The sequence below is a fragment of the Aptenodytes patagonicus genome, chromosome 9, assembly GCF_965638725.1.
Source record: "Aptenodytes patagonicus chromosome 9, bAptPat1.pri.cur, whole genome shotgun sequence".
In the NCBI taxonomy this organism is placed as follows: domain Eukaryota; kingdom Metazoa; phylum Chordata; class Aves; order Sphenisciformes; family Spheniscidae; genus Aptenodytes; species Aptenodytes patagonicus.
In genome coordinates this window covers 24,682,839-24,696,013 of record NC_134957.1, presented here as the reverse complement: position 1 = coordinate 24,696,013, position 13,175 = coordinate 24,682,839, and the positions used below count along the sequence as shown (strand labels likewise).

Genomic DNA, 13,175 nt, shown 5'->3' with positions numbered 1-13,175 from the left:
CCCGTTCCCCTGGTTCCTGCTGGTTTAGCTCCTGCTCCTGGGCAGCAGCTTGCAGGCTCCTGACACGCGGGCAACGTGGAGCCCAGCGCCAGTTGCCTGTTCGGCGGAGTGAACTGGCACACGCCACACCAGGGATGGTGCAGCCATGGGAGTCGGCACGGAGCAGGGCCTGGGGAGAGCGGGCACAGCAGGGCGCTGGTGCCAGCATGCGGCACGGGGCTTTTGCAGGCCTGCAGCGATGCCTGTGGACCCTGGGTCCCTCCGGCCCCGCTGGCTCGGCAACTGGAGCAGCGGTGGAGAAAGCCAGTGCGTCCTGCCGCAGGAAACGGCCGACGGTGTCATCTCCATCTGCTTCCTGCCGGCTCCTTGAAAGCAGGGCTGTGCCTGGGCAGCTGCTCCCAGCACCGTCACGGAGGGGACCAGCACAAGGTGCCGGCATTGTTCCCGCAGCCACCACATTCCTGCTACTGCCGGCGGAAATGCCGGAGCGAGCGCGAAGCCCTGCTGCTCCCCAGGGATGGGGCTGAAGGCTGGGCCTTACCCATCCTCCAGGCTCGGCCAGGGGCACGGGGGTCCTTGGGGGACCTTGGAGGCTGATGGCGTGCTGCTTTGCACCCTGCATGGAGGTGGGGGGCTCACGCAGGCCTGTCGGCACACCACGGACATCAGGGGGACTGACGGATGCTGATGATGCCTGGATGGTGGGACTGGCGTTGCTGGTAGCATCCCAGCAGCGTGCGCCTGCCACGAGCGGTCGGGCTCAGCCTGTGATTTTGGCACAGCCGGTGTCCCATGTCCACCCTGGATGTCCATCGTCAGCCCCAGGCAGGGTGGTGAGCCCTGCCCGTCCCCCTGGATGCAGCCAGAGGTCCCCAAGGACTAGAGGGCTCCTGCGATTGTTCAGCCCATTCCCATCCCCTCTCCCAGCGCACCCAGCATCCTTGTTTCCCCACTCAGCGAGCCGAGACCCAGCAGAGCACCCCGTCCTCGCCATGCTGGAACCAGCACCTGCACACGCATGCAGGGACAGCAGCCAGGCAGCTGCCTGGGGTAGGGGGCTGCCCGTACGCACTCACCACCTGCCCCTGGCTCCGGAGACCTTGCAGCCCTGTGGCTTCACCCCCCACCCGCAGCACTTGCAGCAGCCACCGCACTGGAGATGCTGCTCCAGCAGTGCCTCTCCCGCCTGCCCCCACCCGCTGTGCCCGTGCCCCTGTCCCCGGCACTGCCCTTGTGCCCCACCACCCACACTGCCACAGCTCCCCGCCGCGATGCAGGGGCTCCGGCACCACGGGCAGCGTGCAAGGGAGCTGCCATCGCACGCAGTGCACGAGGAACATGGCAGAGCCCGGCAGCCTCCCACCTGCCTGTGGGCAGCCGGCCAGGCCAGGAAAAGCCAGAGATTCCTTAGGTCTCCCAGCCCAGGAGCCTTTTCCTCCAGCACCGGCTGGCCACAGCCCAACCGGGGGGTCCTCCCCGGCCTCCTCCTTCCAGGGCTGGCACGGGAGGGCTGGGGTCAGGGCTCAGCTGTGCATCCCCTGGCTGCAGCCCAAGACCCTGCGCTCAGGGCTAGGCGATGCCTGGCGGGGCCGTGGGGCATTGCTGCCTTGCCTGGCACGGGCCACAGCACACTGCTCCGGGGGAGGCTGCCAGGCCAGCCCCCCGCTGCCTGTCCTGCCTGCGCCCAGGCAGGCAGGCGACCCCCCCGTGGGAGTTTGTGGGCAGGGTGCTGGCTGCCTGCAGCCAGTGCGGGGGGCGAACTGTTGGTGCTGAGGGATGGCTTGAGGTGCAGGGGGAGACCCCTCCCAGTTCAAACCAGTAGCAGCAGCACCGTAGGGTGGCAATGGAGGAATGGTACCCCCCCCCCCCCCCCCCGAGCCAGCCAGAGCAGGAGTTGGGGTCAGCCAGGGGGGCTGTGGCCAGGGCACCACATCCTGCCCCCATCACAGCACCGGTGGCAATGCCGCCGCCAGCCCTGGGAAGCTGATGGGGCTGGAAACCACGGCGCAAGGGCCAGAGGGGACTGGGCAGCGAGCTGGCAGCCCTTGCCCACCCACCCCATCCCATCCATCGCGTGAGCACAGGCAGCGGCAAAGCAGGGCCAGCAGCGGCTCCCCGGAGGCACGCGGGGTGGCCGGCTGCCACGGCGGGCGTGGGTAGGCGGCGTGGCGGGAGCGCGCTGGCGCGTGGCCGGGGAGCGCATCCCTCCCCAGTCCCAGAGGATGAGCTAATGGAGGCCAGCTGGGCCCAGCCCTGCTTCCCCCAGGCTCTGCTCCCAGCCCCGCAGCTGCAGCCTTTCCGCTCCTTGGCGGCCCTGTTAACCCCCTCCCCGCTGGTGCTGCCACCCCCCTGCCCGTGCCCCCACAGCTGCCGCACTCCCCTGCCCATAGCCCCGCCGTGGTGCCGGGGCTGAGCTGCCCTCTGCCCGGGAATGTCGCTCATGGGAGGCCTCCTGCAAACGATATGGGGTTTGGGGGCCCCGCACAGGCACTGCCTTGCTTGTGGGTCCTGGCTGGGGGAGGTCCTGTCCCGGGGGGTCCCATGCCTTTGCAGGGCTCAGCCCTCACCTACAGGGACCCTCAGTCCGCTGAGCCCTGACCCACTGCCCCCCCTGCATGGGTCCTGCTCGCACACAGCCCTGCGGGGACGGAGATACCAGGGACAGGGACACCAGAGACAGGGACAGCAGGACGGGGACACCAGGGGCAGGGACACCAGAGGCAGGGACAGCAGGATGGGGACACCAGGGACAGGGACACCAAGGATGGGGACACCAGGGAGGGGGATGCCAGGGACACCAGGGACAGGGACACCCGGGGACAGGGATGCCAGGGATGGAGATGCCAGGTACCCAGCACCCACAGCTGCTCCTGTGTGCGGGGCTGTGGGGACAGCTGCCCAGGGCTGGTGGGGCCAGGCTGGGGCGAAAGGAGGGATCTGGCAGCCACTGGGGCTGCCTGAAGGCAGCAGAGTCAAACGGAACCAGTGAGAGAGCAGTGCCCAGGACTGGGCCACCATCCCGCAGCACTGGGGCAGCTGCCTGCCCTTCACCGGGGGCTGGAGCGTCCCGGCGAGGTGCTTGGCAGCAGGCGGAGACAGCTCCAGCAGCTGCCGCACGGTCCCTGCCTGTCCCACTGGTCTCATCCTCCCCGCACCGGGGCCAGGCCAGGCCCAAATCTTCCTCCCTGCCCCGGCACCGCGCTGCTGGACACGGGTGCTGCACCCTCGTCTTCACCCAGCACCCGCGGGCGCTGGCGGGCACTGGTAACCATGGCAACGGCAGCATCGCGGGAGCAGGGCAGGAGCACCCGCACACCCGCACCTCCCTGTAGAAACCACCTTACAAAAGCCGTTATCCCAGCAAAGGCTTCGGCTAATGAGCTGCTCGAGTCCCCAGACCCGGGCACCAACAGTGAGCAGGATGGGCCAGGCCATGTCCCCGAGGAGGGAAGCATCCCTCCACGGCCCCTCAGCGGCAGAGCCTGTCCTTCCACCCTGCTCCCCGCTTTTAAAACAGTCGTTACCACTCAGCCCTTCGTCACGCAGCTGATGCCCGCCGTGGAGGGGAATTTAGGTGAGCAGAAAAGTAAACCCCAGAAGGGGATAAAGGCAGGGGGGCTCGGGGCAGCATTTACAGCCAGGGTCTTTGCTCCACAGCCCGAGGGTCCCCCAGCCCCAGCCACTCACCCCACGCTGCCCCAGCTGGGACCAGCATCCCTGTGTCCTTCCAGCATCCCCTCATCCATCACCCGGCCCCTCTGCCAGCTTGGGGAATGCTGACCTCCTGTGTTTTCCCACCCTCCTCCCCAGTTTTACAGGCCAGGCAGCCCTGCAGCTTGTTTCTCTCTTTGCTGTGCATCTTCTCTGCCAGCACCAGGCCGGGGAAGGGGCTGCCTTGGCCCCCCAGCCACCATCAGGCAGCTCCAGGAGGGAGCAGAGGGCCCCTGGGAGCCCTCCCCACTGGCAGGCGAGCAACCCCTGCCCGCACCTCCAAAAATAAGGGTTTACTGTCATTGTAACTCTTTATTATAAAGATGTATTTACACAGAATAAATCTTTACAGACACGAGAAACATGGTCAACAGGACCCAGCGGCACTCAGAGCAAGGCCCCCCCCCCCCCCCTTTGGCATATGTCAGTGTTTGACACAGAGACCCCAGTGCCCCCCCATTCTCCTGCTGTCCCATGGCGTGGAGCGGGCAGAGGGGCCCAGAGCCCCACGCTGTGTCCTGGGCGGGCACCCCACGCCTTGGGGGTCCCCAGGAGGCAGGTCTGCCAGCGGGAAGGGGACCCCACGCTCGCCGGGGAGGGGAGGGCAGCTCAGTCAGGGTGCGGCATTAGCACCATGGGAATAAATAGACCCCCCCCAGGACAAGCTGTGTGCTCACCCTGCCATGCAGGTGACTGGCAGGGATGGGGCAGGAGCCCCGAGGGAGCTCACACACCCCTGCGGAGAAGCTCCTCCGCCTGACAAAGTGCTTTGCGCAAAGCCCACGGGTCCTGGCAAGCCAATGCCCAGGGTAGCCCCACACCCACTGGGACAGGGGCATCGCAGCAGCACCCGGCCCCACCACGAGCTACATGGGCGACCTGCTCCCGACCAGCCCCAGGAGGCGGTGAGAGGAGGCAGGAGGCACCCACGGTGGCAGACAAGGTGCCGGGGCCACCGGGGACAGCCGCAGGGAGGAGGTGACGCCAGCCGAGGGCTCACAGGTGGGACCCCGCGCTCGGGACCGGGAGACGAGCAGAGCAGGCTAGGACACAGAGCGGGCGATGGGAGCCACATCCCTGGAAGGTTGGTGGCAACCCTGCAACAGGAGCAAACCCAGGTACATGTGAGTTCCCTCCCAGCAGCGTCACACGTGTACCCTTGTCCCCCCCATGCCCCGCTGCTCCTCACCTGCCTCAGAAGGGCATGGGGCCCTTGTGGGAGAGCCGGGGCCGGGGCCGCCGGTACCTCCGCCAGCCGCCCGGCCGGTTCCCAGCCCCGCGCCGCGCACCCCGTGGCCGCACCAGGGTTCGGATGAGGCCGTCCTCCGCATCCTTCCCATCTGGCGCCTGGCCCAGCGGCCCTGGGGACGGCAGGAAGAGCATTAGTTGGGTCCCCCCCACCCTGCACATGGGACGGGGATGGGGATGGGGACACTGTGGGGCTTGCCTGCACCTCCCGCTGCCTGGCCCAAGGCAGGCAGGGCCGGGCAGCGCCGCCCGTTTCCTGAATTGTCCCCAGCAGGAGCCATTCGCCGGCCGAGTGCTTCCTGCACCGAGGCGGCCAGGCCACCTGCGCCAAGCATGGCCACCTCGTGCGGCCGCTGTCACTGGCCTCGCTGAGGGGCACGGAGCAGCCCAGCCTCAGGCTTTGGCTCCCAGCCCCCCCCAAAGCCACCCTCCTGTGCCCCCCTCCCTGCCAGCAACGAGCAGGGTCCACCGAGACCCTCACCCCCTCTCCCTGGGCAGTGCCCTTTCCCCACAGCCTGCTCCCCCCTGGTCCCCGGGGCGCCTGGCAGAGATGCTCCGGCGCCAGCACCGGTCCCAGCACCGCCAGTCCCACAGGCAGCACACGTGTGGCAGTGCCCTGCTGAGCCGGGACTGGGATTGCAGCCGGGGAAGGGGGCCGAGACCCGCCGTGGGCAGCGTGGCAGGGCCGTGGCTCCCACTGCCAGCGTCCCGGCGATGCCCTGGGCTGTCACCCGCGGCACCAGGCGGGTCGCGCCCCGGCAGCCGGCGGCAGTGACGGCTCCCCGGCCCTCGGCCGGCTGTTGTTCTGCTCGGCTGCCCGGATGGACAGGGGGGGTTTGTTGGCACCATGAAAAGCGCTTTGTCCTCCCCAGCCCGGCGGCAGCGGCTCCCGGCCGGCACGGGCAGGGGTGCCGGTCCCCCCGAGCCCCGCTTAGCCCACCCTGCCCGCGGTCACCCGGGCACGGTCCCCTCCATACTCCCCGCTGCCAAGCCCGGGCACCGGGCGATGCCGGACCGGGGGAAGGGGGGGTCGGGGAGCGGGGTCCCCATCACGGCGCGGAGCCGCGGTCGCCCCCGGCCCGGGGGTCCCGGCACTCACCCGCGGCGGCCAGGGCGAGCCAGAGCAGCAGCAGCAGCGCCAGGAGCCAGCGCGGCGCAGCCATGCTGGGGGGCTGCGGGGCGGCGGGGGCGGCGGCGGCGGCGGCGGCCCCGCTGCGGGGGAGCCGCATTTGTAGGCGGTGAGAGCCCGGCCCGGCCCCGCCGCCCGCCCGGTCATGTGGCCGCCGGGCCCCCGGGGGGGGGTGGCCGCCCCCCGCCCCGCCCCGCCCCGCCCCAGCGCCCGCACCCCTCCCGGGACACCCCTCAGCCTGATGCCCCCACCGGCACCCTCTCCTGGGGATCCCCCACCCAAATCCCCCTCCCCAGCCCGGCCCCAGCCCCAGGGCTCTGGGACCATCCCCCTCCAGCTTGGTCCTGGGATCCTGGGATCCCCCCCTCCCAGCCTGGCCCAGGACCCCCCCACCCAGGCTGGCTCTGGGGATGCCCCCCCTTCCCCTGGCCCTGGGACCCTCCTCCCATCCTGCCCCAGGAGCCCCCTCCCAGCCTGGCCCCTGGATCCTCTACCCAGCCTGGCCCTGGGACCCACCTCCCATCCAGGCTCCAACACCCCCCTCCCAGCCTAACCCTGGGAGCCTGGGACCCTCCACCCCGCCTGGCCCAGGCCCCTCTTCCAGCCCACCCCCCTTCCCCTGGCACCCAAGGGGGCAGGAGGCTGTCCTGGCACCCCTCCCATGCCCACTGCCCCCGGCAGCCCCTACCCCTCTGCCCCCCCCAGCCAGGCGGTGCCAACAGAGGGGTCCATCTGCAGCCCCCCCTCCCCGCTGCCCCCCAGGTCATCCAGCCACTGCCCGGGAGGGGTACGAAGCCCCCTCTGCTGGGGGGCACAGCGAGGGTGCTGCTGCCTGTGCAGGTAGCGGGGACAGACCACCGCTGCAGGATGGGCACTGCAGCCCCCGGCTCTGCATTGCGCGGGCCCTCCGTGCACAGAGGTGCGGGCTGCGGGTGCCAGCCCTGCGTGGCCTGGGTGCTGGCTGAGCCCTGATGGAGCCCCTCATTGACCCGGGTGTGGGGGTACAGCTGCTGGCACAGTGTCGTGGTGGGTGACAAAGGCACAGCTGGAGTCTCCCACAGCCTAGGGACCCCCTTGCCTGCAGCCGGGTGCTGCCGGGGAGGCCACAGGGACCACGCATCGTGCCAGGACATCACCCTTCAGCCCCCGCCGACCTCGTGGGGGGGGGGGTTTGGGGAGGCCCAACCCCGTTTGTAACTCTCCCCTCCCCAGCATCCTGCGGGTGAGGGCTGCCAGGACTCCCCCACGCTACTCCTCGGGGATTTGGGGCTGGGAGGTGGCAGCTGGGGAGGGGGCAGTCAGGGCACACCACAAAGCCACATGCGCTAAGGACTGACATGGTAACAGCCGCAGCACACAAGCAGGGCTCTGCAAAGCCAACAGTCGGAAAGCGACTCCTCCAGATCCGGGCACGGGGGTCCCCTGAGCAGGTGGCTAAGGGTGGGGTGTAGGTACAGGTATGTATTGGGTTTGTGTGGCAAGGTTTTGGTAGTGGGAGGTTACAGGGGTGGCTTCTGTGAGAGGCTGTTAGAAGCTTCCCCCATGTCCGAGAGAGCCCACGCCAGCCGGCTCCAAGACGGACCCGCCGCTGGCCAAGGCCGAGCCCATCAGCGACGGTGGTAGCGCCTCTGGGATAACGTATTTAAGAAGGGGAAAAAGTTGTGCTGCGCAACAGCAACTGCAGCCAGAGAAAGGGGTGAGAGTATGTGAGATAAAGAACTCTGCAGACACCAAGGGCAGTGAAGGAGGAGGGGGAGGAGGTGCTCCAGGCGCCGGAGCAGAGGTTTCCCCCGCAGCCCGTGGTGAAGACCATGGTGAGGCAGGCTGTCCCCCTGCAGCCCTTGGAGGTTAATGGTGGAGCAGATACCCACCTGCAGCCCGTGGAGGACCCCACGCCGGAGCAGGTGGATGCCCGAAGGAGGCTGTGACCCCGTGGAGAGCCTGCACTGGAGCAGGCTCCTGGCAGGACCTGTGGAGAGAGGAGCCCACGCAGGAGCAGGTTTGCTGGCAGGATTTGTGACCCTGTGGGGGACCCACGCTGGAGCAGTCTGTTCCTGAAGGACTGCACCCCATGGAAGGGACCCATGCTGGAGCAGGGGAAGAGTGCAAGGAGTCCTCCCCCTGAGGGGGAAGGTGCATCGGAGACAACGTGTGATGAACTGACCGCAACCCCCATTCCCCGTCCCCCTGCACCGCTCGGAGAGGGGGGAGGAGGTAGAGAAAATTGGGAATGAAGTTGAGCCCGGGAAGAAGGGAGGGGTGGGGGGAAGGTGTTTTCAAGATTTGGTTTTACTTCTCATTATCCTACTCTGTTTTGATTGGTAATAAATTAAATTAATTTTCCCCAAGTTGAGTCTGTTTTGCCCGTGACGGTAATTGGTGAGTGATCTCTCCCTGTCCTTATCTCGACCCACGAGCCTGTCGTTGTATTTTCTCTCCCCTCTCCAGCTGCGGAGCAAAGTGATAGAGCGGCTTTGGTGGGCGCCTGGCGTCCAGCCAGGGTCAACCCACCACAAGGTATTGCCCCTGCAAAAAGCGGGTGACAAATACAACCGCACCCTGGGACAGCACCTACCAGTGGGGTGAGTGACGGGTGGCCCTGCCTTGCCAGCAGCCTGACAGTGTGTACAGCAGGGGCTGTGCGGAGGGGTTGTACTGGGGGGATGTGGGGGGAGAGAGGGGCGTATGGGGGGGCTGTACAGGTGCGGCTGTACTGGGTGGGGGGTCTGGACAGGGTGATTGTGTGTTGGGCTGTGAGGATGGGCTGTGAGGGGCTGTAAGAGGGGCTACAGGGTGTGTGTGGGGGGTGAGGAGAGGCTGTACTGGGTGCGTGGGGTGTGAGGAGGGGCTACAGGGAGTGTGTGGGGACCATGTCGCCACCCTGCATGTGTCTGCAGGCACCGCGGGAGGAGAACATCCTCTGCGCCTGTTCCAGCCCTGCTGGCTCTGCCCCCCCCACCACCACCGCAGCCTGGCCAAGGACTCTGGGCAGGTTCGCCTGCAGCCCCCCCGCTGCTGGCGCAGTGTAGGGTCACTGCTCCCCGCCAGCGTTGTGCACCCCCAAAGTGGGGTGCTCCTTCAGGGGGGCCCAGCTCATGGGGTCCAGGAGCTGTAGCCCCATCCCTGCAGGCCAGCTGCCAGGCTCTGGGATGCAGCGGGGACCCCCACGGCCCACCCCCCTGGGCACGCATCACCTGCTGGGCTTCAGGGCAGGCAGGGGCAGGCAGGCCCTGCCTTTGCAAGGGATTGTCGCAGCGTCCCCGTGCCATTGCTCGCTTCCGCATTCCTGCGGCCGCGCACACCCTCCCTCCCTCCCCAACCCGCGTCCTGTTTGCCGGGCGCGTCACCCCGGCCTGAGTCACCCCACGGCTTCTGCAGGTGACGGAAGGCCAACAATAGCCCACAAAGGGAGGATGTCCCCCCCAAAGCCTTCCTCCGGCTCGTCTTCGAGGAAACCTCCCGCGGGAGAGAAGGGCCCCACCGGACGCGCGGTGGCCGATGAGCTTCGTCCTGTTGACGCTGGCTTGCTCGGAGCGGCATGCGGCCCCGGGGGTCCCCAGGGATGGCTGGTGCCACCCCCCCCCATGTTGGGCAAGGAGGAGGAGGGATGTGCAGCCGCAGGGCTCACGCTGATGGGTGCACCCGTGGGAATGGGACAGGCCAGCCTCAGCCCCATCCCTTGGATGTGGTGTGGGTGGTGGCATCGGGAATGGCATCGCGGAGTCGAGCTCAGAGGTTGGCAATAAGGGGGTTGGGGGTACAGCCTTGCCACCGTGCAGACCCCACAGGACCAGGCGTGCGGCTGTGTGGTGAGGGGCAGCCAGCAGGCAGGGTGGCAGGGGACAGGGGGGATTGGGCACCGCTGTGGGTGCAGCTCCCAACCTGGCACTGGGCAGGAACCAGGCGGGGAGGATGGAAGCATCATTAGCATGTTTCAGTAATTAGCAGGATGGCAGCAAACCTTTGCCTGACTGTCACCACGGCAACCGCGTCACACAGCCTTAAGAAACTTTTGTTGCCATAACAATTACAGGCAGCTTTGGTGTCACCCTGCGTCCCCACTCCCTCCTGTCCCTGTCCTGCCCGCGCTGGGGCTGCTGGGGCAGGGGATCCCCCACCGCCCCCCTCCTGGGCTCCTCTGAGCGGGGGACCGGAGGGTGATGCCAGGCACAGGCAGCTTGAGAGCATTCATGACATGAGTGTGCCAGGCCTCGGCCTGCCTGCAGGCAGGGACAGGATGGCGGCGGGACCACCAGGCTTAGCTGCTGCCCGCCCCTGCGCTGCAGCGGGGCTGTGGCAGGACCGGGCGGGTGGGCAGGGGACAGGACAGGGGGACAAGGGTCTGTGTGGCTCCACAGCGCAGTCCTGGTGCCACCTCGTGGTGAGCAGAGTCCCAGTGACACAGCTGGACAATCGCTGTGGTGACACAGCTGGACAGATGCTGCAGTGGCACAGCCGGACAGCCGCTGCACGGAGCAGTCAGCCCCCGCAGTGGCACAGCCGGACAATCCCCCCCCCCCCCGCGGGCCAGACAGCCGCAGTCACTTGGTGGCACAGCCGGGCGGTGGCCGTGCGGGCACGTTGCCCCCCAACCCTCCAGTCCCAGGGCTAGGCTGCTCCCCAGCCCCAGGGGAGGGGGCCGGCCCCACACCTCAGTGGGGCCCCACAAGGGTGAGCCAGGAGCGCACCACCCCGAGCACCACATCCCTGCCTGCATCCCTGCCTGCATCGTGCCTGTGCGCAGTGGCAACCATGTGCCCCAGTCCCTAGAGCCGACTAGCGGGCTCATGCCAGCAAAAAGCAGGGTTGGAGGGTGGGGGGGATGAGGTTGGGACAAGAAGGTGGCCAAGGGGCTGCGGTGTGCGTCCTGGTGTCGGCAGGCACTGCGGCAGCTGGTCCTACCTGCAGCCCACTGCCCGGCGGGTTCCCCCCGTCCTTGCTGTCCTGGCACTGTGAGCTTCTCCATGCTGGGGGACAAGACTGGTCACCCCAAATCCCAGCGCCTGGAGAGGCAGCCTGTGCCAGTTCCCTCAGTACTGCTGTGAAGCCGGGATGGGGTACGCCAGCTGCCCCGGGGCCGATGGAGGATTTCCATTGCCGTTCAAGAGCCTCAAAGGATACCACAGAGGTGCTGCCACATTAAATGGGTTAAAAACTGGCTGTCCAACAGGTCACGAAATGCCGCTGGGAAGGGGCAGCATCTCTGAGGGGGTCCATGGCTCCCACCCCTGGCCCAGCTGTATCCAGCCTTGTGGCCGTGCCCGTGCGGGGGAAGCGGAGAGCTTGTGTGAGATGGTGCAGGGACCCACAGCCCAGTGCTGGAGACGGCCCCAAGAGAGGGGTCCGGCCGGGCAGAGGGGCTTGTGAGGAAGAGGGAAGGGGCAGCAGAAGGGTGGCAGGCATCCTGCAGAGCCGGCAGAGCCCAGGAGCCAGCCGGGCAGGGCTTCCTCCCTGCCCATCGCACTGGGAGTCACAGGGATTTGCTGCCCAGGTTTCCCGAAGGACCTCTTATGTTTTGAAGGAGGTTTGTTTGTAAAACATCTGTTTGTTTATTTACCGTAGGACCTACCAGATCTCCTGCAATTTGCATCCTGCCACACAAGCCACCAAGCGCAAGGTCCTGCCATGACGGCAGCGAGGTCCTTCCACCCTTCTCCCAGGATTTGCTCTCAGCGCGCCTCCCGTCCCTGCCCCGTGCCTCACCCGGTCCTGTCTTTGTTTTACCCTCCTCCAAATGTGTGTTTGTGCCACGCAGCTGTCTGTACCCTCAGGCGGAGCCCCAGGGCCATCTGGCAGTCAGCTGGTGATGGTGATGCTGCGCCCACACTGTGGTGCAGCAGGTCCATGAGATATCCCGGCTGGTGAAAAGGAGCTTCATGGTCTGTGATGAGCAACTCTCCAGCAGGGACTCCTCCAGGTACCCCTATCCTGGGTGGGGATGTGTGTCTGTCCTGGGTGGAGATGTGCATTCTCCCCTGAAGGTCCGTGTCTGACCCGTGGATGGACACCTCTGCTGCCTGCCAACAACAGGTCTGTCCTTCAGCCAGCCTTTCTCTTCAATAACCACAGAGAAGTCATTGAACCAGGTAGAGGAAATACACGTGCAATAAAAGTGACAGGCCTTGGGGCCAAGGCTCATTATGACTAGCATAACGAGCTTTTTAGCAAGGCAGATGCCGCGGTGTCCTGGAGCTCATGGGCTTGGTGGGACAAAGGGCACATCCCAGAGGGCTGCTCCTGCAGAGAGCGGGTCCCAGCGCAGCCCTCGGAGGTGGCCGCTGGTCCCCGAGCCCTGCGCCTGGCGTGTGGGCAGGAGCTGGTACCCCGCCTGCATGGCATAGCTTGGTCTGTTCACCACCGTCACTCTCCCCTCCCTCCATATGCTGCCGCCAAACGTGTCTCTGATCGCGTAAGGCTGCTCGATGCTAAAATATTGCTGTTGTCTCCTTTGCCAGCGTTTCCAACCCAACCCACTAATGCACTCTCAATTTATTATTCCTATTACTCCATTAGCAGGACCATGTGCTCTCAGTAGCTCTGAAGTTACCCCGTGGTTACCTTCAAGGCCTCACGCGCGTTCCTGCTCCCCGGGAACCCGTATCTGCACGCTAGAGGTGGGGTCAGACCTTCAGCTCCGTCTCTCCAAAGCCCGGTCCCTTTTCTGTATAACTGCACCGGCTAAAAGCCGGGATGCCAGCACCACGCGCGCTGTGGCCCCATCCCTCCGTGCTCCTTTCAGACACCATCTCCGTGTCCTGCAGGGTCCCTGTGCTCCTCCATGACCCCCCTCCAGCTCTGCCCCTACCCGCATGTTCCTCCATGACCCCCCTCCAGCTCTGCCCCTACCCGCATGTTCCTCCATGACCCCCCTCCAGCTCTGCCCCTACCCGCATGTTCCTCCATGACCCCCCTCCAGCTCTGCCCCTACCCGCATGTTCCTCCGTGACCCCCCTCCATCTCTGCCCCTACCCGCAGGCAGGGGCTGGGCAGAGCAGGCAGGAGGGGCAGCAGCATCCGCCTCTGCTCTTCCTGCGGTCCATGGGGGGCCCGTGACAGGATTTTGGGTGCCCTCCAGCTGGCCTCGCTC

General features: G+C 66.8%; 1 protein-coding gene across 1 annotated transcript; it reads right to left on the bottom strand.

Moving 5' to 3' along the window:
* Window positions 1–4,013: 4,013 nt before the first annotated feature.
* On the bottom strand, window positions 4,014–6,122 carry APLN (apelin). The gene is made up of 3 exons (XM_076347686.1): window positions 6,059–6,122; window positions 4,901–5,072; window positions 4,014–4,808 (listed from the first exon to the last, which is right to left on the bottom strand). Exons 1-2 carry the CDS (start codon window positions 6,120–6,122, stop codon window positions 4,906–4,908), a joined length of 231 nt encoding a protein of 76 aa, XP_076203801.1. The 3' UTR covers window positions 4,014–4,808; window positions 4,901–4,905.
* Window positions 6,123–13,175: the final 7,053 nt, after the last annotated feature.